Source organism: Haemorhous mexicanus, chromosome 3 (assembly GCF_027477595.1).
Source record: "Haemorhous mexicanus isolate bHaeMex1 chromosome 3, bHaeMex1.pri, whole genome shotgun sequence".
In the NCBI taxonomy this organism is placed as follows: Eukaryota; Metazoa; Chordata; class Aves; order Passeriformes; family Fringillidae; genus Haemorhous; species Haemorhous mexicanus.
The window spans coordinates 112,583,144-112,610,615 of record NC_082343.1 but is presented as its reverse complement, the minus strand read 5'-3'; the positions used below and the strand labels follow the sequence as shown (position 1 = coordinate 112,610,615).

The 27,472-nt window shown below is 40.5% G+C and overlaps 1 protein-coding gene across 3 annotated transcripts in view; it reads right to left on the bottom strand.

The window, feature by feature from the left end:
• The window catches only part of CLIC5 (chloride intracellular channel 5), a 74,773-nt gene that overhangs the window by 46,204 nt on the left and 1,097 nt on the right, over window positions 1-27,472 (bottom strand). The window contains exon 1 of one of the 3 annotated variants that reach the window (XM_059843053.1): window positions 22,588-24,571. The exons of 1 other annotated variant lie outside the window; for it this stretch is intronic. In XM_059843053.1, the coding sequence (XP_059699036.1) occupies window positions 22,588-23,076 (489 nt within the window). In that variant the 5' untranslated portion in view covers window positions 23,077-24,571. Of the gene's footprint in view, window positions 1-3,404; window positions 3,743-22,587; window positions 24,572-27,472 lie in introns of those variants that run through there. One more of the 3 variants, XM_059843054.1, reaches the window with a different exon arrangement.

The window sequence follows — 27,472 nt, the reverse complement described above, 5'->3', positions numbered from 1 at the left end:
AACTTTTCATACTACTCTAATCCTGAAAGGCAAGAGATGTACATTCAAACACCTGTTTCCATTGCAAACAGAAGGAAGCCACAAAGTCCTGTGGTCCTCCCTTATGGGTTTTAATTGTATTACTTCAGGTAATAGGAGCACTACTTCAATTTTGTCATTATGTTCACACATACAGGTGCAAGATTGCCGTGAAAAGCTAAATGTATCTTCCAGCAGGGTGTCACTGTCGTTTATACCGAAGCACTTTGCTTCTCCAGCACACAGAGGATTGAAATCAGCCTGAGTTACAACAAGGTGGGTTAAGCACAGAGCAGCACTACCTCCCTACGTTCCCTTCCCCACGCTGCTGCCGCCAGCGTCTCACAGCACCACACATCAAACCTTTCTCTGTGGCAGCCTCCTCCAATTCCCTGTCAAACAAGTTTAGAGAGGGAATTACTGCCGGAGAGTTTCAGTGTTCAGCAAAGGCCTGCTCACACAAGCTGCACATCTGATCAAAGCAGCACCACCTCCCTGGCAGATCTCACCGCTCCCATCATTCTTGTGTCCTGCCCCAGATTTGGGGGGGGTTTGCTCTCAAACACTTGATCACAAAAAAATACCTCACAGATCCAGGTTAGGGCACCGTTAGAAACCAGGTGAAATCAACGGGGATGATAACAAATAAGTGTGATAACCACTTAACCTGTCCCTGCCACAGCAGCTCAGCTGTGTCCTGGTGGTGCCCAGCCTGTCTGTGCAGCTCAGGAGCTGCTGAGCCAGCCTGCATTAGGTTACAGAGCAGCTCTTTTGGTTACAACCCTGCTCCCTGCTTGTCTGTCTGAGGTTCCTGCACTCCTGCTTGACAAACAGCAAAGGGAAATAGAGCAATTGTGTAACACCTTTCTTTTTTTAACCTGAGACAGAAAATGCTTTTATTGGGGACACTGTGGCTGGTGAAAAACAGCCCTTTCTGGTTTTTTTTGGGCTTGTGGAAGATACAGTTTCCAGGAGGCCATATCTACTGCCCTACATTTTCTCACTTGCTGCCTTTTCTGTGTGTTCCTTCAGGGATGCAGGACAGAACTCTTTTCCTTGGGTGTAGTATCACCTCTATAAAACTCAAATGAGGAATTTCTCATTGATCTAAACATCCTCTGCTGTTAGAACTTGCCTCAAGTGTGGTCCAGTATATTTACATTTGCCACTTGTTCCAGTATCTCATAGTCCTCCAGAAGTTACCACTTTTCTGTTCATTCCTGCCTTAAAACTGGCAGAATAAGCATCTTCTCCTTTGCAGAGCTGTCTCCTGGATCAGCTTTCCTATTTACCTCCCCTTACTAATACTCCAATCTTTGCAGTCACCCTCCAGAAAGGTTTTCACCTGTTCAAGATTCTCTTATAGTCTCCTATTTTTCAGCTTTCAGCTTGTCTCTCCTTTGGATATTCTCTTTTTATTTTTGAACTTCTGAGGTGCATAATTTAATACTCTGGTCACATGCTTTACTATAGAACTTTTTAAACTTTTAATTAAATTAATGGCACCTTTCCAAAACATCAAGAATTGCAATTTTTCAACCTAAATGGAAAGTCTCCAGGAAGATACCAATTAATTCTTCTGTTCCAGCTCTGAGTTTTATGTGAGTCTCTATGCAATTCTGTAATATGCATTATGCAGGAAGTCACATTACAAAAAATGTTCTTTCTGGAGTTATAAATCTTCAGGTGGTGGCATGGCTTGGTTTAATGCAGTGCTCATTTTCTCTAGTATCTTATGGATCCAGAGCTTCACACAATGAATCTGGGCAATGACCTTCACTTTAACAGCTGATGCAGTCAAAGAACCACATATCACAAATATCTGTGTCAGCCTCAGTGAAATAGTGTGAGCACTAAAACAAATCAGTAGCTACACATTTCCATTCCAGCACACATTTGACTGATGACAGAGTACCAAACAACATCACAAACCTATTTTTTAGCCCATAAACATCTCCATTAAACACAATTTGGTAAAAAACAACTTGTAAGAGGTCAGGTGTCTGGTTGTATGGAGTCATGCTGGTCCATTTTATTACATTAAGCTCTCTGTAAAAAGTATCTATGGGGCTCTTATGAACCTGAAATTCTTGTAAAATCTGTTTGCTACGGAAAAAGACCTCACTGCTGTCTCAGTCACAGCACCTGCACCTGAACTGACTGGTTTTGGAAGATGTGTGAAGAGGTTGTGTATACACATCATGGATGTGGCTGACATTTCAACTTACAGCCCAAAATATCCATCAGGGAGTACAAAGCAATTACATACTCTCATCTTGACAGAAGGGAGGGGTTGGAATTTGCTTTCCTAATCATTCAGGGCTCTGTTTGCTAAGGGTCTGAGGTAACTCCCACATATTAATAATAATCCAATGGATTTACAGGAATGGATTAGGCTCAGAGAGACCAAACACCTGCAAGTGTTCCAGGCCAGACTGAAAAAATTTTAAGCAACCTGGTCTAGTGGAAGATGCCCCTGCCTATGGCAGAGGGATTGGAACAAGATGATCTTTGAGGTCCCTTCCAAACCAAGCCATTCCATGATTTTACACAGAAATAGGGGATCTCAGTCTCAATGTGTGTAGAGGCCTTTAAAATACTCTGAACATCAAAAAATCTGAGCTCTTCACTGAGACAGTTTGCATGAAGTTTGCTATTAATAAGGTTGTATGTCTCATGGATTTCAATTGTGCTACTGATTTTAATGGTAAGGTTTTCACAGCCCAAGACCAACAGTCATACACAACTGGAAACATTCTGAAACCCTACCACATAAAAGGTGTGGTATTTTTTCTATATTTTCATTAAATTGCTTTCTGTTCTCAGTTACTTTTCTATAAAATCAGAATGAGCTTCAGTCTGAGGAAACCAACAGTAAAAACTGATTAAGTTTTTATTGGTTTAGAAAAAAAAGGAAGCATTGCAGTAAATAATCAGAAGACTGACAGCTTATCTCAATCCTTATTGGTTTATGGTCCATCAGCATTTCAGACAAAACAGCCTCTGCTGAGGTACCAAATCCTGGTACCCCCCCAGCTCTTCCCAAAAATGGAAAAGAAAGTCAGGATTCATAGAGCAAAACCTGAAGCCTACAGCCTCAAATCTAAAGTTAGGACACAGTACATTGCAGGCAGCAGGCTAAGAATAACAGAACAAACTCACGAGGAGAGAATTAACAATAAAACACAGGAACTCTGACTCTCCCTCCACAACATTACCTAATTCTAATGTCACGAAGAAGAAAGCAGAGTGAATGTGTGTGCAGGAGATAACAGGCTGCCACAGCACCGCTTCCACTCAGCGCCAGAAAATTAAAGTTTGATTATTCAGTAGAAGCTGAGCCGATCTGAGAGTCACACCAGTGTCCAGTTCACAGCGCAACTTACCTTCACAAAGAGCTCAATTTCAGGGTCCTTTCCTTCCCCATTAGCAGCAACAGAGTCTGTCATTTTTCACCCCCAAGGCTACCAGCTGATCTCTTGATATTAAGTGGCAAAAGCAGGTTTGAGTTTCCCTTCTGAACCTCTCCCACAAAGCTGTTAAAACATCACTTGTAATGATAAAGCTCGAAAGCACTGGAGTAAACAAGTTTGCAGGCAATTAAATTAATAATAATTAAGAAAAGGCAGGCAGCAGAGGAGCAGTCCGTGTTACGGTAGTTCTTCAGAGCAACAAGTGCTGCTGTGCTCTGGTACAGTATCCTCATCTGTCAGAGCTGCAGCCCTCGCTGCCTGCCCAAAATAGCCCCGAGCATAAAAAAACAGAGGGTGGGGTTAAACTCATAGGGGAGGAGACAAGCTCCTGGTACCTACGGCAGGATCGGTCTCTGAACAAATAATTCTGCTCTTCCCTGTTTTCAGCGTTTCCGTTGTTCCCTCCCTCATTCTACAGAGGGGAGCACCAGGGACAGGGAAGAAGGAAGTCCTGCAGCCGGGCTGGTTTCGTTGCTTTAAGCAACAGTGATGTTTTTTTCTGCTTTTCTGAAGGGTGTTTGTCCTGCTTCTAGCTGTTCAAAGTCCTAACATTGTTATTGCTAAGAAAGGTAAGAGAAGAAGAGCCTGTGCACTGGCTGCTGGATCAATCAAGGAACGGGAAGAAAAGCAGAGCTTTGCCTCAGCAGCCCCCGCCATGTGTGGGGTACAAAGAAGGCAAAACTGAGTACTTGGGTGAGAGAAGCACCTGTGATGTGACTACTGCTGATGGAGCTCAGGAGCAGAGGAATGGCAATGTTTGGGTCCCATAACTATTTCTCAGCATGTCCTTCAGGGTGCTGGTTGTAGAGGGGGGACAGGAGGGCAATGATTTGCTGGGTGGAGCATGGGAGGACAGTTCCAAGGGCCTCAGCCTGCTGCTGACATGCTGCTGTCGTCCCTACTCCCTTTCCTCGCTCTGCATTCCTGGCGTGACTCACAGGGCACCACACAGCAGCCCTGAACATGAGGTGGCACCTATAGAAAGTCCTGACACAGCCAAAAGGCACGAAGGGAGGGAGTGCTGGCACAGGAGGGGACAGCAGGCAGAGGTGAAGGGGTCAATGGCACCTCCTCCTCATTCCCATCCCTTCCTGGAGGCACTTTGTGTCCTCCTGCCCTGGGGAAGTCTCTTCCTACATTTCTGCCCCTGATCCTGTTTTAGGACTGCCAAAGCTCTGGCTCACAGGTTGTTGGCAGCTTGAGCTGCCAGACATGAGCAGTTCTATCTTCCCCTTCTGACACAGAGATGCCTTTTGGGGAGGGTTTTGACATGATCAAACATTCGCCTTTCCTGAACGTGCTCCTAGCTGTGTGCTTCTGTGATGACCTCCAGTTCTCTCTGTAGACATTTGACACAGCTCCAGAGCAGTCACAGCCAACACCTCCATGGCCCTTTGGGTAAGTTCTATGGGAATTGTCCCACAACAGCTGCTTTCATGTGCACTACATGAAGGACTGAAATGGTTAACAAGTAAATCTCATTATGCTGTTGCAACTGTAATTACAACATAATCATCATTATAATTACTGTAAAAGTATGCTTATGGTTTTTAGATCTAATTAGCACTCATTCAAATAACTGGAAGGTTAACTATAAGAGAATTAAGTGTTATTAGTCCTTTGATTTCAAATTTTTACATGTAATTTTTGGACTAGGCACATTAATTACCAAACATTTAGAGTACAATTATTCTTAAGCCTACCGGCAAGTTTCCAAGGACATGGGCTAAGTGTACTTACATGTGGCAGAAAGAATCATTGCATTGTAATTATGCATTACAGTTATAAAAGTCTGCCAAAAACTTGAGAATAATCACTATATCTCTAAAATGCGTCCCTAAATAATGCATTATTAACTATGCAATTATAAGCTTTTGGGATTTGCAGAAAAATTGTTTTGCTCTAGCACCTTGTGGCGACATAATTTCCCTCTAATAAGGGTTCTTGGGAACAATAGGAAATGGATCATCTTGACTGAGGTTACCTGTAGCTCACTGAAAACATTGCTTTTCAGCCTCACTGAAAACATTACTTTCTTATAGGCAAGTGGTTTGAACAAGTTATATCCCAGGACCATTGGCTCTGGAAGAGAAGATACTGCCAGCTATGAGCACAGTAATGAGGTAATGCTGCTAATGCTAAACCAAAGCGTAGAAATAAAATCAGCTTTCAAAATATCAGCACTTACAAGTTGTGATGCATGTCATCTATTTAGATGTCTATTTTAGAATGAAAAAATATGCCCTAGAAGTGTCTAATTTTTTCCAGTGAGCCCAGGGTAATGAGATAAACATGTAAATGTCAGACAAATCCTGCAGTAATTTTTAAGTAGAAGAAATCTATGGCTTTAGAGCCTGATTCCTGTGCCTGTGCCATCCCTCACTCCAGAAGTTGTGTGTGCCTTGTGCTTCTGAAAGTCAAACTCTAGATGTAGCAATTTCAGTAGAGCCTCCACGTGTTAAAACATTCAAATCCTTCCCTCCCAATTACTGTCTGGGTTTAGTGGTGTGTTATAATTTGTAATTAGTTTGCAGATGAAGATTATTGTGCTGAGGCTCAGCAAAGCAGAAGGGAAACTTTGCAATACAAAGGGAGCAAAGGTGTCCTGCAGCCACTTCCATCCTAATCTAGATATAAACTGCTGCAGGGACGGGCCAGACCCCACCTGGCTCAAGGTGTTCTGGGCAGAGCTGCCATTGGGAGGTGCCTTCCCCATTTGCTTCCACCTCACTCCCTGCCCCAGGACCTGATATGGAGTGCTCAGAGGCTACAGAAGTTGGGGAGTAAATACTACACATCTGGTGTTCCAGCTGTGCTTTTAGGTATCCATGGTAAGAATAAGCTAGCCCACCTCAAAAAAAAAAAAAAAAAAACCTCTGCTTTACAAAAATACCCCCATGGAATCCCTAGAAGAGAACAAACCTAACAGGCAACATAACTTGTTCATATAAGGCTGTTTTTTTAAAAAAAAATTTCTGGAAGCTGAATTTAGGATAAACAATGTAGAAGGCAGTGAGTAGGAGGAAATATATATAGATGCATATATATATATATATTTATATATGCACTGCTTTAGGAATCTATTAATGCATTTACTGCTTTTCTGTCATATAAAACTGACTTATCACTTACATCTGGGTGGAACCTTTCTGACTATAATGGTTTTTAGTGTCTACACAGCTCTTTTGTGTATTATGAAATCAGCTCTTTCTTCAGCCAAATTAAGGGTAAGATACTGATAAATAATTAGTACACTCTCATTTTACTGCAAAGAATGAGTCATTTAGTTTGGCCTATCATTTTCTCACAAGTCAGAAGTAGCAGAGGCTTTGAGTTACACACAAGAACATTAGACACTGAATTATGAACTCCTCATAAGCCAAGTCATTATAGTTTGAGGTTTATGAGATATGGAAATGAATCTGAGCACATCATCCCATTAATAAAAGAAGAGGATGGCTTCAGAAAAGGAACAGCCACGTCCCTACGTAAGACTCTATTGTAGGTGAGCTCTGATGCACTATCAGCTTTCACAGGCCTGATCCAAGCTTCACTTCCAGCAAAGATTTGTCCTGAGGGGGTGAAGCAGAGGCCAAGCATCCAGAATGTAACTCTATCAGTTCTCCAGCACACTGCTACGTTACCAAGAAGGATCAAAGCACAAAGCACATCCATCCCCCGGTGCTTCCATCCAGCTCCTTCCATCAGAGCAGGTATTGCAAGTTTTATATGACACAGGCGACGTTTTTCATTGTTGGGATGAAAAGAAGTAAAAGCTTGGTGCAGTTGCAGTAAATGGTATTCAGGACTATGATTTTCTCAGGGAATTATTTAACTTCTTAGTTGTCAAAAAACCCCACAGCTAAGCAGCAGCCAGGGTGTGAATGGGTTATGGAAACATCTCTTCCAGAGACAGTTCTGAATTACTGGCAATTTCCAACTGCATTTATTGGATGCTTGTAGTTTTGATATGCAACACACTTAACAAGTTAACAACTGCAAGGAATCAATCCAGTAATTTTTATTTTCTTTTGAGTTACAATGTGTCACTATCGATTTCTTGTCTGAATTTCAGAAAAATCAAAAGATTTGTCTCAGATATTTAGGGCCAGACAGCAGGTCTGTTCCCATTCCCAGATGCACAAGACATGCAAGGATGTACAAAGCTCTTCTCATCAGCCTCATGCCAGCACTCAGTTACCAGATACTTTCTCTTGACTTTAAAGATGTACAGTACCTCAGAATGTCTTGGTTTGATGGAAGAACTTTGATTTTGTTCCTTTTTGTAAATTTTCCCACACTCAAGGTAATGGAAGAAAAGACATCAAGAGATACAAAAACAGCTGTGCAGCCTTAATGTTCCAATAAATGGGATGGGATGGAAAAGCCTAGACCAGAAAACTTTGCACTCCATTAACTGGCCAGTTTGAGGTAACCCCCTCCATACCCACCTCCAGATATTACGAATCCATCACAGCCACGAGCTACAGCGGCTCTCCTTTATCTTTTTGTTAAAAAGCATTATTTTAGCTCTAAAATGATCTTGCTGAAACTCTTCTGTCTATCAGAATGAAACAGTTCAGATGAGAGTTTTGCAAAGTTTGAGTCCAAAACCATGGAACTGTTTTTATACATAATTATGTTTTCACATGGATGCAGCATCAAACTTTGCTGTAACATTAATAAGCATTAACACCTTCAAAAAAGAAACTGAAGAGAAAAACTGAACCTGCTGTTCAGTGTGAAGAGGGATTACATTATGGTTTATGATCTCAGTGCTCACATAGAGACAGCCTCAGGTATCCATTTGTAAGGAAGTGGCTCTGAAAAGGTACAAAATCATCTCCTAATGCTGCATTCAGTACAGAGGTTCTAGAGGGCAGTGGTTTATTTCACTATCATTCCAAAACTGACATTTCAATTAAAAACAAAAAGATACTTCCAACAAAAGATACTTCCAACCAGGACTAGGACTGCTCTGGAAAGTGGTATTGTAGGAGATACAATGGAGAGCATGACAGATTGTCCCAAACTGTGGGCCCTATGGATAATGCAGCTGATAAACGGAGAAATGTAGAAATCCTCAGCCCTTGCTTTTCAAAATGAATCCTCCATGCTATCAAGTGTGGTGAAGAAAAACAGCACCAGGTAATTGTGATGTACCCATTGTTGTTGACTCACTACTGTCATAGAACTAAAATTATATTTTTTACTTTCAGGTCTGCAACAGAGTAAGTAATGCCTATTCCTGTCTTGTTTTACAGGAGTTCATCATGCAAGGCCCTTTTTAGATTATTTCTGTTCACTTCTTTGTATGCATCTTAGCATAAATTAAGTCTAAATTAATTAAGATTTGAAGTATAAACATGCAGACTAGGATTAAATCCCCCCCCCAAACAAAAGACCAGCACACAACACACTACTTTAATCCTGATTTATGAATTATTATTTACAAAAAGTGTTCAAAATGTCATGTACAATCATGCACATCTCAGGCTAGGCTTCAATTCCTCCCAGTAAATAAGGCTCAAAGAATGCACAGTTGCTGATTGGACACATTAGTGTTTCACACTGTTGTTTAGCAAACAATTTGGCTGAGAGCTGAAATTACTTTCTATGTTCTGATGCACATTATTTCTAAAAGTTGAAGCCTTCAGCAGCTCAGTTTGAAATGACTCATGACTCCGGCTAGTCCCCATGGGTTTACACACTGGCATCAGTACCTGAAGGGGAGGTTATGTGCATGGATCTGCACTGTGGATTTCAGAATCCTCTGCAGTGTAGGTTCTGTTTGGCTTAAGAAAAGGGGCTCTGGATTTTTGCTCCCTGATAAACTCACTCTGGATCAGTGTGAAATAGCAGGGCTCAAGATCCTTACATCCCTCTGTGGCAGCAAAGTTTAACCTCTGCAATGGTGATGCCTCTGATCAATGGCAATGCTACTAGCCTGGGTTAATGGAGCTGGCTGACCTTCAGCCTCTCAGTGAACTGAAGAACTCTTCCATTCTCCTTAATAAATTGCCTTCATTCATTTTTCATTTCACCTTTTGGTACTTTTGTGATAAACTTTCCACAAAGTTTGCCAGATCACTTGCCTTAGTGCATCACCTCAAGCTGTTATGAAGTGAACAGCGGGTTCTTTGTTCTTTTTTCCTTCCCAAGAACTTCAAAGTAAGAGTTCAACATCTTGCAGCACCTAAAGTTGACTTCATGATACTCCATTTTAGGTTTGTTGGGTTTTTTTTGCTTGAGGACCCTTTTCACTGCAGAGTTAATGCAAATAACCAGGATGAATTGAAGCAAGGTGGTGAGTTAAGCACAGATGTGAACTTCTCTTCTGCAAATACTCTTTTACATTAGCAGATTTTTGCTAATAACCATCACATTAACAGATTTTTGCTGGTGACTAGCAAACCCAGCTCATTAGGACTTCAAAGAACATATCCCACATCCTTAAGTGAAAGATGGTTGTGGTAATTCTTGAAAAGGTGGTTGGCTTAAGACCAACAGTACATTTTTAGTGAAATTCAGCACTGAGGCACAGTGGTGCCTTGTTTAAGTCTGTCAGAACTGGGAATATTGGGTAGTCTAACTAGAAAGACATAAGGGGTTTTTTTTCCTCTTAAATGGAAGATATTCCAAAAAATTTCCATCTTTTGCCAAAATCACAAATTTTCACAGAACATGTAGCAGGCATCACTTTTATAAGAGAAGTGTGGACCCTTGGCCACTGGCTGCAATACCTGGGAGCAACCTCACAGACCACCAAAAGTCAAAGCCCAGTGTGTCTTTGCAGTGTCACTGCTCTGACACAGCTCTCATGCAATTCTGTAGAAAATGGACTAGGTTTTCCTGTGAGACCTACATTAGCTGGAAAAATTCTAATGAGATATGGACCCCTTTACTCATTATAAGCAACTTCTACCCATTTCTAGCCAAGCAGCAAGTCAGAGTTGATACCAGACTAATTAATAAATATATATAAAGGTATCTCATGATGTTGAGAGAAAACTAAATTCCCCTGCAGAGGGTGGCAGCAAACAGAGACTCTCCAGTTAAGCCTTGCCTACAGGTTCTTGCAGAAAATTGACCTTCAGAGAGGAAAGGCAGAGTTCAGGAGGGTGAAGTTGAATGTGTTGTGAGGTTTGACTCCTCTCAGCTCTGCATCTGGACTAGATGGAGTCTGTGAGGGAGTTTCTATCATCTCTGACCATGCTGGGTCTCTGGACCAGAAAAAGATGACTTTAGGGTAAAGAATTATCAAACCAACACACTCTGCAATTCTCTCATATGCCATGAGACATCTAGCAATTAAACAACAAATTAAAAGGTAATTCATAGCCCTTTGTAGAGAACTAAGTATATAGAATCAAAACTGAAAGCAAGTTAGCCAGGTCATCTATCACTCTCCCAAGATATTATAAACCTTGCACTTTATTATTGTAAACAAGAAAAAAAAAATGCTGTAATGAAAATTAAGTGGAATCCACACATAAAAACTTCATAGTGCAAAGCTTCATAAAATCAAAGAGGAGGACTCAGAGCCACTGGAAGTAATACATGTGGGAATAGTTTACTATTGATAGGGCTGATAGTGCCACTGATTTTAAATGCTTCCTAATTCTTTCCCCATTTACACCCTGTTTTCAAGTCAAAGTAACTTTTGCCAGACTTTAAAAAGGGAGCTTTTCAACACTGGTGTCTTCTTTATTCATCCAAAGGACTTCAGACACCCAAAGATTTATCTTGCAATGCACTCAGCCACTGAACTCACTGATTCCCCAGGCTACATCTTAAAACAAAAGCTTGAAAGTGAACAAAAATGCAAGGAAATGACCCAATTTCCCCAGAATCAACAGCAAGCTAAGAATAGACTCCTGAACTCCTCAATGTCAGCTTAGTCAAACCATTGTCAAATGAACATACATTTGTTTTCCCAAGTGTTCAGAACTCCATAATCATAGAGTACATTCTCTATACAGGTGCTTATGTGAATATATACACTAGTACAACATTCTTGTCCACAGTATTCTTCTACAGGCACATTTCCAAAGACATTCCACCAGCCCACCTGTCACGCTCTGCTTGGAAAATCTGGCCTTCAGTCTGTTTCTCTTTTTTTTTTTTTTTTAATTAACATAAAATTTACTTGGTTACCATCCCCATGAGTCACACAGTCCAGTCTTGACAAGTTAATTGTTAAGTGGAATTAGGCAGCAGAGCGTTCTTTGGTCACATCCTTGCAGGGACTTGGAGAGCACGGTCTCCTCCCTGGCTGGCAGTCGAGGAGGGAATGCCAGGCTGGCTGAGCTGCCGGCCGGGATTTTATAGCGGGGCTATTTTTAGCTGTTATCAGCCGCGGGTGCGGGGCCAATCCGCGCCCGGGGCCGCACAGAAACTCTGCCCTGGCCAAACTTCACTCGCAGCAATCTCCCAGGGAGGGGCCAAGTGACTCTGAATTTGCTGCTCTGAACTTGGACTGTTCTTTATTCGGGCTCCTGCAAGGCGCCAGCGCACCAAGGACGCGCGTTAGGACCATGAGCAAGTTACTGATTCAACAGATAAGCATCCTGCCTATATTTGGTGAAAATGAGTGAATTTAAGGGGCCTCATGAAGCCCAATAAGTGATGCAATCATTCAGTATGATAGACATATAAATCAACCTCTGGTGTTTTCACAAAGGTGGTGATTTTTATGTCACTGTGTAACTATGTACTGTGTAACTGGAAACGACTTACTGTGATTATTTACAAATCCATGTGCTCACCAAAGAAAGGAAGGACAGATTGGTGCCTCTTCAAAACAGGCCACATGGTGTATAATAGATTCTTGACACTGGACCTTTGTCCAGCATATTCTTTTAGTAACTTTTCATGGAAATATGACCTTGTAGTAACTTTAGGCTTTGAGAAATGAATTTGAAATGGTGAGAAAAATGTGTATTAAAATTAGGAAGAATTTCTGATGACATTAGGAAAAATTTTAAAACAACAACAACAATAATAATAATAATAATAATTTCTCCTAATCTTTCTGTTTACTGAAGACTTGCCAGTATTATTTGGGCATCTCACTGGCCATTTCTGGCTAATAGAGACCCTCCTGCAATGAGGGGCCATCCAAAGTATCAATGTTACAGCTAAGGATGAACATATTTATAGAACAAGAATAAATGTGGGCAAATATAAAACACTTCTCCTGGTCAGATTTTTAATCAAATAGATTTTAAAATTAATCAAAAAAAGGGTAAAAATACATGTGAGCAGAGGTCTGAAGAGTTATTGAATACCTATATTTTCAGATGCAAAGCTTCCACCCCTTCCATTTGCTTCTCAGCCAGACTTCAAGTTACAGGGACACAGTGTTGAAATCTCCCAAAGCACATCAACATAGACATTTCACCTCAAATAGAATTTGTTTACTCAAACAATCATAGGTATCCTAAAACAGGAGGTTAATAAAAGAATCTTTTTGCTGCTTGTTTAGTTTAGCTATAAAAGCAGAAACAACCTGAGACAAGATGCAGCTGTGAAAAAAAAAAAAAAAGGGCACCTTTGTGGAAAGAAAATATGTGCAGAAGGGGATTACTATGACAACTGGCAGAAATGGAGACAAAAAGGATTGGCTGGTTTAGCCCCAAAACACCTGAGGCTGTCTAAGCCTAAACTGATTTTTAAAAGATCTAAATGCATGAATGACTACTAATGGACCATGCTGGCACAAGAGCAAGGATGTTTTAGCTACACAGAAATAAAGGTAATTTGGAAATTGAAGTGTCAAACCTATAGAGCAGTGACATTCTGAAACAGATTTCCAAAATTAATCATAATAGTAATAGTTTCTGAATAGACTTTGATCACTTTATGAATGAAGTTTTGGATGATGAGGCTGTCTGTAACAGAATACTTGATTTCATGTCCCAAAAAGTCACATCCAGTCCTATGAATTTCTTTTTCAGATTTCCTAGAATCCCCAAAGAAACCATCTTGGTGCAGATTTCTACCTTTCTGTGCCTCATCTTTTATAAACATATAAGCAGGAAGATAATGGTTTTTCTCTTAGAAGATGAGTTCTCGAGTTTTACTTCATTAACACCTGCATGGAGCCTGCAACAAAAAATCAATTAACTTGTAAATCAAAATTCTGGTTTTGAACACTGCTGGATGTACTGAAACCAGACCTGTGCACTGACAAATTCACTTCCCAGCTATCCCTGAGCACGTCATTGTAACGGCACGAACGTCACTGACATCTTGCATTATCAGAGACCTCCCAACAGTACAAATTCACCTACAATTGTTTCGTTAATTGATATGAAAAAGATCATTTAGAGATCTAAATATAAAAATCATACCTGCAGATGACAAATAAATGACTAATTTTAGAATGACACACTTCCTCCTTTTCTTCTGCCACAGAAGTCAGTTTCATACAGGTTCATAACATTTTCCACAAAAAAGTGGTAAATATTTTTTATATTGCCACAAATACATAAAAATATTTATATGTCTTTTTTCAGCCACAAACAAAGTTGTGAGAGGACATTGAGTAATTCCAAATGAACTAGTAAATACACAGTGGCACAGCAGTGGAAAATTTGCCTTCAATGCAAGGTCTTATGACCCAAAGAAACAAAGAATCTTTATTTTCCCAATTAAAATCTTAAGCTGTGTTTGAAGCAGTATCTAAGAATTCAAATTTAGTATGTTCAGTTAGCTTTTCTCTTCAACTGTGGTGTCTGAAATAAAATGTAATTCTAAAACAAATACAGTTGAAAGACACATATATGGGGACTGCTGTTAAAAAAAGGATAAGATTTGACTGAAGTTAAAGGAAGAGTGCTGGATCTCAGTCTTGGAAAGGTCAATGTATTAGATTATTTTGTCTGGTTATTTTAGACTGTAAATGAACAGCAGAATTGTCCAATATTGCACTGCTTGATCTCTATTGCACTTCAGTTGTTGCTGAGTGGGGACACTGAAACAAAAGGGGAAATTAAATAGCCTGAAAAAAGAAATTCATCAATCCACAGTTTGTTTCCAGGTGTCCATTACCAGAATCCACTTCTAGCCTAATCTAGTCATCCAAGATTTTTATTTAAACTGTCACTGGTCATATTCAGTTTATTTAACGTCAGGTGACCAGGCCTGTGGCGTTACGTGTCTTAAAAGATTGTTAATGTTGATTCTGTTAATTGTTTTCTGTTTAGAAATGGTTTAGTCCTCGGTTCCCAACATGTTCTCCCCTCACAATGGTTTCTTCCTGAGTTGTTTATCCCCTACCTTTCCCGCCAGTGGCCTGTCCCTCAGAGTGATTGCTCCTCTGCTCCTCCCCTTCTGCCCTTATTAGTCTTTTCCCCTCCCTCTGGTGCTGCCCACTCCCCCTGTCTGTTATTGTAACCACCCCTCCTTTATTTCGAGAATTTTCTATATCAATCATCCGTAGCCTGTTATATGATTTGCCTCTGGGGCTTCTCCCCTCTTCTGTGTAACCCTCATAGGTTCAGCTGTGTTTTACATTCCTCCCCTGCTCTTAGCTTATTAGTTGTACTGTTTCTTCTCCCTTCACGCCCACTCCCTCTATCAGTGCCTCCCCAAGCCCTCCTCCTCTGACACATGTCCCTGGACCCATCTGGGAATAAAGCCTCCTTGACATCCACACAAGTATCCACTCTTTCTTTACCTTGGGACTTCCTAGCCTCACTCTCGCCTGTGCCACCCCTGCCGCAGACGGCACCACTACCAGGGGTCCATGGTGAGGACCCGGGAGTGGCCGATCTTGTGGCCACTTCTGGCCAAGCTTCAGGAGCAGCTAGCAGGCACTGTCCAGCTCCCATGGCCACAGAGAAGGCTACACAGGACATTGTTTTCAGTGAAAGTTTATGGTTTGATGCAGTTGCCTAAGCCTAGATATCTAGCAGCATTTGATAGAATAGCTGAGGAAATTCATAAACATATATGAAACAGGATCTATGGGACACTCCAGAGGCAGCTGGAGGCCAGGAAAGAAGCCTTTAGACATCTAAATCAGCAGGGGATGCAGTGGTTGGAAAACTATTAGGCCCCGCTTCATACAGTGAACGGAGTCGACCTAACAAGGAACCTCCCTCTACAGGTGGTGCTTGCACTTGGCCGCAGGAATTAACATCCCATCATGCTATTTCAGATAGCCTTTTGTTGCAAAAAGAGCCTAAAAACCCTGCAGCAGTGTAGTTAATGGCTTACAGAGGCACCTTCAGTTGGATGAGCCAAATCCAACCCTTGATATCTAAAGAAAACAAAGAGCAGAGCAGAAATGCTGCTTTCCTTTCGCAGACTCCAAAATAGTTGACATATTATCATCACCTGTTGCTCTGCAGGGATTATGCATTATTTTGTGTTTGTGAAATCTTAGTCTCAGTAGAGCTGCTCTTTAGGTACTTCTAAAATAACCAATTCAAAATAATACAAATTGCTCTGTTTTGGACAGGATCCATTTAACAGGTGACAATATTGCTACACAGATAAGTTTTCAAGGCCAGCAAAAAATCAATCCACAAATCCAAACATTTTTCAATCCAAAAATGTAGGTGCTCAGATGTTTCAAAAGAAAAAAACAGTCCATGCTGGGATAAGAGCCTTGTTTCAGAACATCAAAGAGAGTATTCACAAGATGAAATATATATAAGGAAAACGAATGAGTAAATAAAGCCTGCTTTAATTTTTTCTCGGTGTGACTTCCATTATTTACATTGTGTTTGCCATTGCTGCAATCACTGTGCAGGGACAATTTCCCAGATAATCCAGGTCTGTATTTTGAAGCTGTTGCTACGCTGTGCCCGGACACTTCTGTGGCTGGAACCACGCACTGAGGGGGGCACGGAGCACCAGTTCAAAATGGATTCACGGACCTTACCACAGGTGCCTGAGTGAGGCACAGACTCAGCAAAGGCTGGAAGCAAGACCTTTTCCCCTTTGTATCCAAAAGATTAAGCAAACTGCTCTGCCCTGCTGCTGAAACACACGTTCTGCTCGTGACTGATAGTTGGGGAACTGGGTGTTATCTGTAGCAGAACGGCCGTCACTAATCTTTTCACTCACACACACACACACACACACACACACACACACACACACACAGAGTAATTTGGATAGGCATAAATCCAGCTGTGAAGAGACCTACAGCACAATTTTCTTCCTCAGAAATAAGGGTTGGTAGCTATTAGGTTTATATGTGAAGTCTTCAGAGATTACCAGTCTGCTGTACATGACAGGGTGGAGGAGGGAGCCATAGAGCCACACTGGGTCTGCACAGTGGCATGCAGGTGTTAGAGATGTATCCGTATTCTTTGAGTTAGCAGAGCAAAAGCACTGGTGAGGGTGTCCTTTGCACTGGATTTATGTCAGAGCGGTTCTCTGACTCCAAAACCAAGCTGTTTTCAGTGAGGGGTGATGAGAGTCTGATCACACCACTGAGAAAAACCTCAATTCTCACAGAAGAGAAACCTAACGCTCTACAAGTCAAATGGCACCTGCAAACTGTGCAGTACTACTGTGTTACACTTGCTTGCAAATGGGCAAGACTGTTATTCCAGCATCAGGTTTGGAGGAACCATACAAATGTTGAAGGATTCAAAAATACATTAAAATAGAGCAGATAAAGTGTTCTGACGAGAGAGTTGGATAAATGATGAATTAAAGAGGTGCTTGCTGTAGTAATTTTTATTAGAATTGCTATTTGCACTACCTGTACCTCCAAACTGGAGCTTAAGAATTGTATAAATTAACTGGGGAAAGACTGGAAAAGGTCATAAAAATGACCCCTAAAACAAAAAAAACCAAACCACAACACACCAAACCAATCAATATTTAGAAACGATGACTCAAGCTTGAAGGCAAGCTGAAGGACTTGCTTAGTTCAAGAAAGCAAGACTGAAGAAAATTTTGATCTGTGTCTTCTATATACATAAAGGTATTGTCTATTAAAAAGAAAAATAGCATAATTCAGAGCAATAGAATTTTACTAAAGGGAAATATTGTCTCAGGACAATAATTAAGCACTGACAGAAACTTATTGGTGTAGGTGCTGAAGGGGCATCACTGAATGTTCCCAAAGAAGCATCTGTTAGGGACAATCTAGATTAGATTGAGAGCAAAAGGATATATCACTTGGTATTCCAGACTTGTATTTCTATACTTAATTGTACTTGTAAGCTATCTCAAGCTATTTGCAGGAATAAACAACCATTAATTTAATTTTAATTATCAAAACAGGTATCACGTTAAGATATTGGCTCCCCATGAGTCATTTCCTGCTGTGTACATGTTAACTTCAGCATCTTGGTCTGTAAATCTGCCAAGACTGGAAGATTCGGAAAACAGTTCTTGGATCTTTTCCTTGCTCAGATTGCTCAGTTAACACTGTTTAAAAGGTGGATTATGAATCACTCAACCTTTTTCTAAGCTTATTATTAAGACCAAAATAATAGTTGCTAACTTCAGTTAGGTTTATTATTTATAATATTTTTAAAGGCTAAAATGTTATAAAAAGACAACTACTATAATTTTGCGTACATATGGAGAGTTACAGCTGTCACCTGCTTCAACCTGAATTTACCTTTCTACCTGCAAATCTTGGTGGAGTAGATATGGCTGAACACCAGCCTCATGTGCTGGATTGGAGTCAATCAGAAGACTAACTGGTTTCCATTGCTAGGAGGTATCTGGACACCCAGTTATGCTTATAAATATCTAACAGCCCAATACTGCAAATACAGCTGTTTTCCTCTGTAGATTAGGAATGTAGTGAGAAATGCTCAGTTCTGCTCAGCAAAACACCAGTTTAACCACTAACTTCTGAGTGGACATCTATGTGGTTCTGATATCTTCAAATTATACATTAAAATTTAAATTACAATTAAAATTAGATTTGTCCTATGATTTCATGTTCTGAACTATTAAGACACATTCCCAAACAGAATTTTCACAACAGATACCAGAATGCTTCATAAAACGAGAAAAGGCAACTCATTAGGAAGAAGTGTGATTTTCCCAGTGACACAATGAGTCTCACTGTCCCTGTGAGGAACATGGTCTGTCATTCTCAACAGTTCAGCACAGCGTGGGGAGTCAGTAAGGAGCTGGCACAGAGTTAGTTGTGCCACCAAGTTGGAGTCCTCAGACAATCCTGGCTTGGAAATCAGAGAACCACAGAATCACAGAATTGGTAAGGTTTGAATTAACATCAAGTCCAACTGTCAGCCAGCACCACCACCATGTTCACCTTTAGGCCAGGTCCTCAAGTGCCACATCCACATGTTTTTGGGTGCCCAGCAATGGTGACTCCACTTCCCTGAGCGGCCTGTTCCAGTGCCTGACAACCCTCTCCATGAAAAAAAGTAAAATTCCTAATATCCAACCTAAACCTCCACTGGCACAGCTTGAGGAATTTTCTCTCATCCTGTCACTTGTTATGTGGGAGCAGAACCTGACCCCCACCTGGCTCTATCCTCCTTTCAGGGAATTTCAAAAGCAAGATCCCCCCCAGCTCCCTCAGCTGCTCCTCATCAGACCTGTGCTCCAGACCCTTCCCCAGCTCCATTCCCGTCTCTGGACATGCTCCAGTCCCTCAATTTCTTTTTTGCTGTGAGAGGCCCAGAACTGACCCCAGGATTTGAGGTGTGGCCTCAGCCATGCCCAGCACAGAGGGACAATCACTGCCCTGGCCCTGTTGCCCCACTGGCGGGCACAAGCCAGGTGCCTTTGGCCTTCTTGCCCACCTGGGCACACCTGTCTCATGTTCAGCTGCTGTCACCAGCACCCCCAGGTCCTTTTCCAGCTTTCCAGGCACTCTTCTCATAGCCTGCAGCACTGCAGGAGTTGTCGTGATCCAAGTGCAGGACTCAGCACTTCAAATGAGGGAGTGGGAAACATCTTGTTGGAAAAACAAAAATGTCCTTTATTTTCCAGCTCCTGACTTAATGAAATTTTACAGAAGGAGACCATAATTCCAAACAGAAACAGCTAAATGCATAGGTTCTGATTCTTAAATATAAGCACTGGTGTCTGCTAAAAGGACAGGAGGCAACAAGCACAAATTTAGATACACAAAATTCCATTTAAAATGGTTTTACCATGATGGTAGGACATTAGAATGATTGCACAGAGAAGTTGTGGTTTCTTCATCTTTAGAAATATTGAAAACCAAGCATGACCTTGAGCAAGCTGTTGTAGGTAATACTGCTCTGAGCAAGGAGTTGGACAAGGTGAATTCCAGAGATGCTCTCCAGCATCCATAACTCTCTTAGTCCAGGTGCAGGCTGATGATCCTAAACCACAGTACAGCATTGGTATTTTTGCCTAACACAAGGTGTTTATTGCTTAAGGTAAAGATTACCTTAAGCATAAACATCTTGAATTGAATTGCCTTCCTACTTTTGTGAATCGTGTTCCTATGGCAGAAGTGAGTACGGAGAGGCTATAATCTGCAGTCAGTCTCAGGTCATCAAAAAAACAGAAAGGCAATAATTTTCTTCTGAAAAGAAAATTGGAGGACTGCTCTTTAAATAACAATTTAGGCTTCAGGAAAACAAAAAAGTTAAAATTTTCAAAGAATCCCAAACCTTAGCACAAACATCCTGCTCAATAGGAAAATACAGTGTACAGGTGAGAAGGCTGGACCTTGGAGCTGTGATTGGGTCAGGCTGTCCTTTGCACTCAGTAACACAGCCTGTGTGCCAGTCATATTTCTGTTCAAATTGCAAAGGCTTTTGTTTGAATAAATTACAGAGTTATTGAAAAAGCTTTAAGGTGGCTGTGACAAGTCTGGACCTGCTGGATTCACACAAACAGATGCATGTTGTTACATGCTGCATTCTGCTGTTAAAGGCACAGGGAATTCCTTCTTTACCTTATGGCACATCCTGAAATAGCCCACTGACATGACATAGTTACCAAGCACTGATAATCACTGAAAAATGAGTTAAAGTGATGTAAACATTTTCTTGGTGTCTAATGAATGTACTACTGTAAACATTATCCATCCAGCTGCACTGTGAGATACCATTTAATCTCCCCACTTTCTCTGGTGTTCAGTCCTCTGACACTCACGTTTCCAGTCATTCACAGGGATTTATTAGGTCTACAAGCAAAGGGAGGAATAAATAATGGCAGAACTGTCATGATCACTATTGTCCTACAGCGTCAGGTCCTACTGTCACTGTTAGTGTCTGCAGAAAAGTGCAAACCCAGATGAACCCAATTTCAGAGCAGCACTGGCCTCAGGTGGACTAGAGACCATGTGAGAAGGGAAGCATCTATGAGTAATATTTATTGACACAACTGAGATATTAGTCCCATGTGCAAGAGGCCACAGACCTCAGGGATTTCACTGCTGATGTTACATATTATTCTGTGACCTTCCATTTTACAGGCTGACTTTTGCTATCTAGATAATTAAAGAGAGCAAAGCTGGATCTGCCCTCCATGGAGTTACTGCTTTATTACCTTGATACCACAAAGATAGAAAAACAAAAAGCCAAAAACAAAACATCATCACGTTCCTAAGGAGTAAAACACTGTAACAGGAGTTCAGGTCAGTCACCTACCCAGCAGTACCCAGTGCCCTGCCCACTGGGCACAGCATGGATCACCTGAGAGCCTCATGTCTCAGCCCTTCAGCCAGGTAGGGATATCTTGGGGCTCAAGGACATCTCAAAGACACCAGGCAGTCACGTTTCCAAAGTGAAGAGAGCACAGTTTGCCTTTCTCTCTGGAATAGCTGATAAGAACCTTTATGGGATAATCAACTACTCTGCACAACAAAAGCAAGGAAAAGGACTTCCTCAGACCTTGTCCCTGACAGTTCTATTCAAAATGCCTCTCTTCTCACTTTTTCAAATTAACCCAAACAACTCTGCTTGAATGGGAACATCTGCACACATTTCTTATTTTATCCATAGAAAAATAAGACATTGTTATTTTGAAATAAGAGGAATGTGAAAGAATAAGGAAAATAAAGAGATGATTGTAAAGCCCAAATACAGGTTGCTAACACCATGTAGTTGCTAACCAAAAATTGTACTCAATTGCTGCAACTTTTAACACATACACAGGACTACATGCAGAAATATAAAATAGAACTAATGTCACAGCTCTTACTTTGACCATATAACCAACATACTTTTAGTAAGGACCATGATTCAGTAACAGAAATAGGACAGGTGCTGTTTCAGGGAGTCATTTAACCAAATAATGACTGCTGAAAATACTTCTCATTATGTGTTATGACAAAATCTCCAGCTTCCAAAGGCCCCATGGAACTGAGAAACAGATTTTGATAATGTTATTTATGTTGAAAAGTGACAAACTTCATGAGGCTTCTCTTGAAATAACAGAACATTATAATCCTTGTTTATTGTTCTATTCAAAGTACACAAGATCTTGAACATTTTGTCAGGCCTGTGTTTCAGCCTAATAAATGTTAAATTTAAAGAAAGGTTAAATACAAGTGTGTTTATGAAGGGAATCATAGTGTTTATTCAAGAACACAGGTGTTTACAGTTTTGAAACCTAAGTAATCCTTTATAAGGTGAGAGAAGGTGTGAAAGCTCTCTCAGTAATTTCTACCTAACTGGAAATTAATGAAAATACATGTTTAAATTGTCACAGAAATATCTAAATCTAAATATTGAAAGAAAGGAAAGAAAAACTTCTTTCATGGATGAGCATTATTTAAACTATAGTTTTCTTCATAGCATTTACAGGTATTACTTTTGAGCTCTCAGCTACTAGATAGTGAAGTGCAGGGATAGCTGAACTAGCTCAACTAAGTAGTAGCAGCCTAACTGTAACAGCAGAGAGATTTCCCAGAATAAATGAATTGCAGCAACAATCAGAATACTTGCACCGTGCTTCCATTTGAATGAAGAAATCCCAGGCACTTCTACACAACACAAATCACCTCTTTCTCTGCTTACAGATGCAAGAGGTAAGTGAAGAGATTGGCTCCCTGCAGCAGAGTTGGGAGCAAAGCAGTTGTATTTCACTGTTTTGTAGGATGCACATATTGATTTGGGGTTTAAAAGTAGAGTATGCTTAGAAGCACCCAGGTTCTTACCTTTACAAAAACAGAAATCTCAAAGTCTTCCTGAAAGTTGTTAGTTTCCTCAGAGTTATTGTTAAGGGGAAACTTGAGGGAAGTTGAAGAGTTGGTGTAAGTGCTCTGTCTCTGACGAAACTGGAAATCTGGAGGAAAATGCAGGTTGCTCTCAAACATTGAGCCCTCTATGTCTTTAACTTCCAGAGTTGGGCTCATCAGATCCATCTGCTGCTGTGGGTAGTCTTCTCCAGCACCATGGTGAGATGGAGTATCATCTTCTCCATCACTTCCATGCTGAGAGGCCACAGAATTATTGCAGCTATCTTCTGAGTTCTCTTTACTACCATCCATGTTTTCTGGGGTATTAGTGATGGAAAAAGGGGATGCTGAATCTTCATGGACATGATCAAAAAGATCACCCCCTTTATTTTCCTCAGAATCTGAAACCTCAGAGACAGTGGTGTTGTTAACATTTTGATTGATGTCAGTGAAGACTGGATCTTCCATGGCTGCTGGCTGGTGAGCTTTGCCTGTCTGCTGGTACCTTACAGACTACAATTAAAGTGAGATGTTGACAGACAAGGCTCCTGAAGAGGAAGCAGAGTCTGTGGTGTTCTTTCTGAATGCTCAGCTACACATGGCAAATCTCCAACAATCATTTACTGAGAGCCTTGAATCAACAACTGCACTTCCACCAAAGTAAAAGGCTGTCTCACTTTTAACCCCTTTGTCAATCTGACTCCTGGGAACTGTATCTCAAGAGCTGTAATCAGCTGTTCCTCCATATGTTGCCTGGATAAGTATAGCAAAAACCAGCTGAAGAACCTATCAGTACTAGAAAGCTACAGTAAAAAAATAAGTATTCTTGCATAGGAAGTTGAAAATAGTTCTACTGGAAATCTTATTTATGTAAAGAGGTAGAAATGCAGACTTTGCCTAATCATTCATATTTTCACAAAATACGAGTGAGTTTTTTCACAAAAACTTCAAGGAAAAACAAGGCAAAAGTGCCTCGATAATACAAGCAATCATCTACATTTTAGTGGTTGCTTACAAAATCATAAACAACTGAAGATCATTTATGAAAAACTACCAAAACAAATTATAAAGAGGTACATTTTAACTCTTTCCAACATTGCCATTCATTCACTTTGGGGGCCACACATTTCGCATTTGGCATTGTCCTCCGCTGAGCTATAAACTAGGGCCAAATCTGTAAAAGCTCTCATGAGCTGGGAATATAGGAAAAGAAAGCAATGAAGAAGTATTAATCATGATTACATATACATAATGCATCAATTAATTATAATCACATTTTGGTTATGTATCTCCATGTTGTAAGACATACACTGTAGAAATCTTGTTTGCCACCTTGTGTATACAGTTCCTTCTCTCTAATGAATGGAGAGTCACACCAAACTGCACAGAACCTAAAGTGGGTGAATACTGCCAGCTTTAGCAAAGAATTAACTGCCCTTATAGAGACAGATACACATTCCAGAGCAACTGAATTCAACAGAGCTGAAACTTCTGGAAGATCCAAACCTGCAGTTATCAGATTATTATAAAGTTACCAATCTATTAAAGTTATGAGAACTTCAAGCCTTATTGACTAAAGACTTTTGATCTCCATGTTTACTGCGTCTGGATTACATAGATTATTACATGAATTCTTATAAATTAATTATATTTAATCTTTTGGAGTTGAGTCAAAAGGAAAATGAAGGTGTACTCCTGACCCATCCTTGTAACTTCCTTAGTGGTAACTGCCACAGTCAGGTTAGATTTCTTAAAGAAATAAAGAAGAGAAGTGAAAGAGAAAGATGGTAATTCAAGCCATTCCAGGCAGAACAAGAAGGGAACACAAGCTGTTTCACAGTGTAGGATAGCAGGTGCACTCTGCCTGGGATTTATGACTGTAGTAAACTGCCATTACCCTTATATTAAGATGTTTAGAGTACTATTAAAGTTAAATATCAAAAGCAAAGCAATATTTCATCTTAAACTTAGGGCTCCTAGATAACCAGAAAAGTGCCAAGATCATGGTCACAATCAGGTTTAATCACTGTGATTGTACAGTACAAAGATGCAGGAAGGTATCAGAGATCAATGAGATCTCTTAGCTCACGAGGGCATTTCTGGCCTGCTGCAATTCAAGGACTGCAAGGATACATTACCCATTACCAAGGCCTAATTTCAACTCTTACTACCCCCACATTCCTGCCTGGCGCAAGTGATCCATCACCAAACAGAACAAAGCACATCTCTTTACATTAGCTGTATGTAACTCAGCCACAATTCCTCACTAAATTCTGGAAATCCTAACTCAGAGGTTCTGAAATGGGTGCTGTGTAATCTGTCTTGCAAACTTCTAGCACTCAAGACCAAGGCTAATGATAAATAAGACTGATTTAAAATCGTGTACTTAAATTACTGAAGTTCCAGAAACTTCAGAAAAGCAATAAAACAGCTGGTAAGTTTTATAAATTCAACTTCTTTTAGGACTACTTTTCACTTCTAAGAAAACACTTGGATTTCTTCATATTTTGTAGAAAGACAAATGTATTTCTGCCTGGGTCTATTCAGCTTGCTCTCAGCATGACTTTGATCAGTAACTCCCACTGATCTTCAACCCCTTCTTACAGAGTGCTTGCAGGATTAAACTCGCTGGGATCATAAAACTCTCTCCTTAATAACTTGCCTGGCAAACAGTTTGAGGGAAAAAAAAGAACACAGAAGTATGCATGACACAAATCAAAGAGCAAAGTCCAGTTGTAGTCCAGTCCATGACGTTTTTTTCCCCTCCACGAAGACAACATTTGCAGGATGCAGCAGCACCTGCTGGAGGGTTTAAAATATCACAAGTAAAACAAGGAGTAAGAGCATAAGGTGAGTATTATTTAAAAATAAATATGGTTTTTGTGGCCTTCTTTATTGTGAGTTATCCAAGTTCTTCTTTCCTCTGCCACCCTCCAAGAGCAATGAAAATTATCACTAAGTGTCCAGTGAAATGAGACTTCTCTCCTGTACAGAAGTGAGAGGGAAGAGGTTGTATGAGGTAGGAGAGCAAATATAGGTCTCAGCACAAGTAAAGCCCTCTGAATAACAGTCCCACCCTAAAGCCATGAGAATGCAAGATTACAAAACAGAGATCACCAATTTCATCTATTCCCTAAATTCCTCAGCTCCCAAATATAGAAGGTGTTGAGTTAATGTGGAAATTAGTAACACAATACTTTCTGCTGCTAATTCTGTAATCCAGGTTGTGTCACTGACCATCTGAACCCACGTGAGCCATTGATAACGCTGGTCCACCAGCTCTGCAGAAACACAAAGAAGCACAAAAACCATAAGCAGAAAAGTTCATAAAAGAACAAAGAACATGAGCAATGGAATGCCTTATTTTCAAGAGAAGCTTGTTTTTTACTTTATGACTGAATTTCCGATTTTACTTCAACTTTATTCTTTTTAAAGGAAGACGTTGACTACAAGTCAAGTTAGCATACTTGGACACAAGTTACAGTTTCCTGCAGTGTTCCAGTGTTCAGCACCTGGAATAAGCAAATCACTGATTCTTTCTACAGTCCAGTGGACACTGATGAGCCCCTCAAATCACATCATAGAAAAAGATAGAAATAATTATATCAAAAGGAGACAAAAATGGTCTTTAATACAGCCCAGTTATCAGAGCTCCCTACAATAGATGTGTCTGTTTAGAAAGCAAGGCTGGTATTCATCTACATTTAGATGCCCACAAATGGACATAACTGAGGCTAGGAACCCAGATCACTGCCTGGTTCACTCTGCAGAGACACACAGAGCTCAGTTCAGCAGCTCAAACATACAGAGACATTTACTGGTAATTTAAGTTGTTTGCTTAGAGCAACTTGATTTATCTGAAGGATAAGGGCAATGGCACACTCAGACTGCTGAAGCTACTACTGAAACTTCAGCAGTTCACCCTGAAACCCCAACAGAAATCAGCATCTACACCTTGCAGCTATTTTAAAATGACAAGCAGAAGACTGACAGACTGACTTGTAAAGAAATTCCTGCATTGCATAGAGTCAGTTATCCCTCACCTCCAGAGTGGAAGAGAAGGGTGGAAAGAACAAAGAGTAACAAGAATATCAGATTGCCTAAAGAGAATACTTTACATATTCTCAGAGATTAAGAATCAGAGGCAAAACCCCACATTACACTATTTAGTACAGATTCTGAAGACTTCTATCTGGATACACCTTTATTGAAGCAATAATTTGCACATACTCTAGACATTCCATAATATTGTAAACTTCAACTCATTCATCAGTGCCACAAATAGCTTCAGTGGTTCACAGCTCTGTTTAGAAACAGCAACCTCCTTTTACAGGAATTTCTCTGGTCATTTCCAGTTGGATATTCCCATAATTTTAATGGTTTAATAAAAGAGTCCTTCAGTTTTATTTGTTCTTGATGAAGACACTTGCACAATTTAAGCAAAGAGCCTGTAAATCATTCCTCATAACCTAAAGAAATGAAGGCCCTTCAGTTGCTTGCTCTAAAGTATCTTTTTCCAGACAAAGAGATACCAAAAAAGTCCTGAATGGTTAAAAAACTCAGAATACTTGGAAACAGCTGAACCTGAAACTGAATGATGGTAAACAAAGTTTACTGTCCCTCAGAAACTGAGGGATCTTAGCATCCCAGAGAATCAGACCCTTCATTTGCACTTAAGTGCGCTCAATGCAAAATCATTAATGCTCCTGGTCATTCAGGATGTTGGCTTTACAAAAAGAAAAAACCAACAAATTTTTTTCCTTCATAAAGATCCAAAATTTCCAAAGCTTTGCAACATGGAGTTCAAGGACATTATCAAAACTACACTGTGGGCTCTAGGAGACAGACTGGTCATGGTTTACAG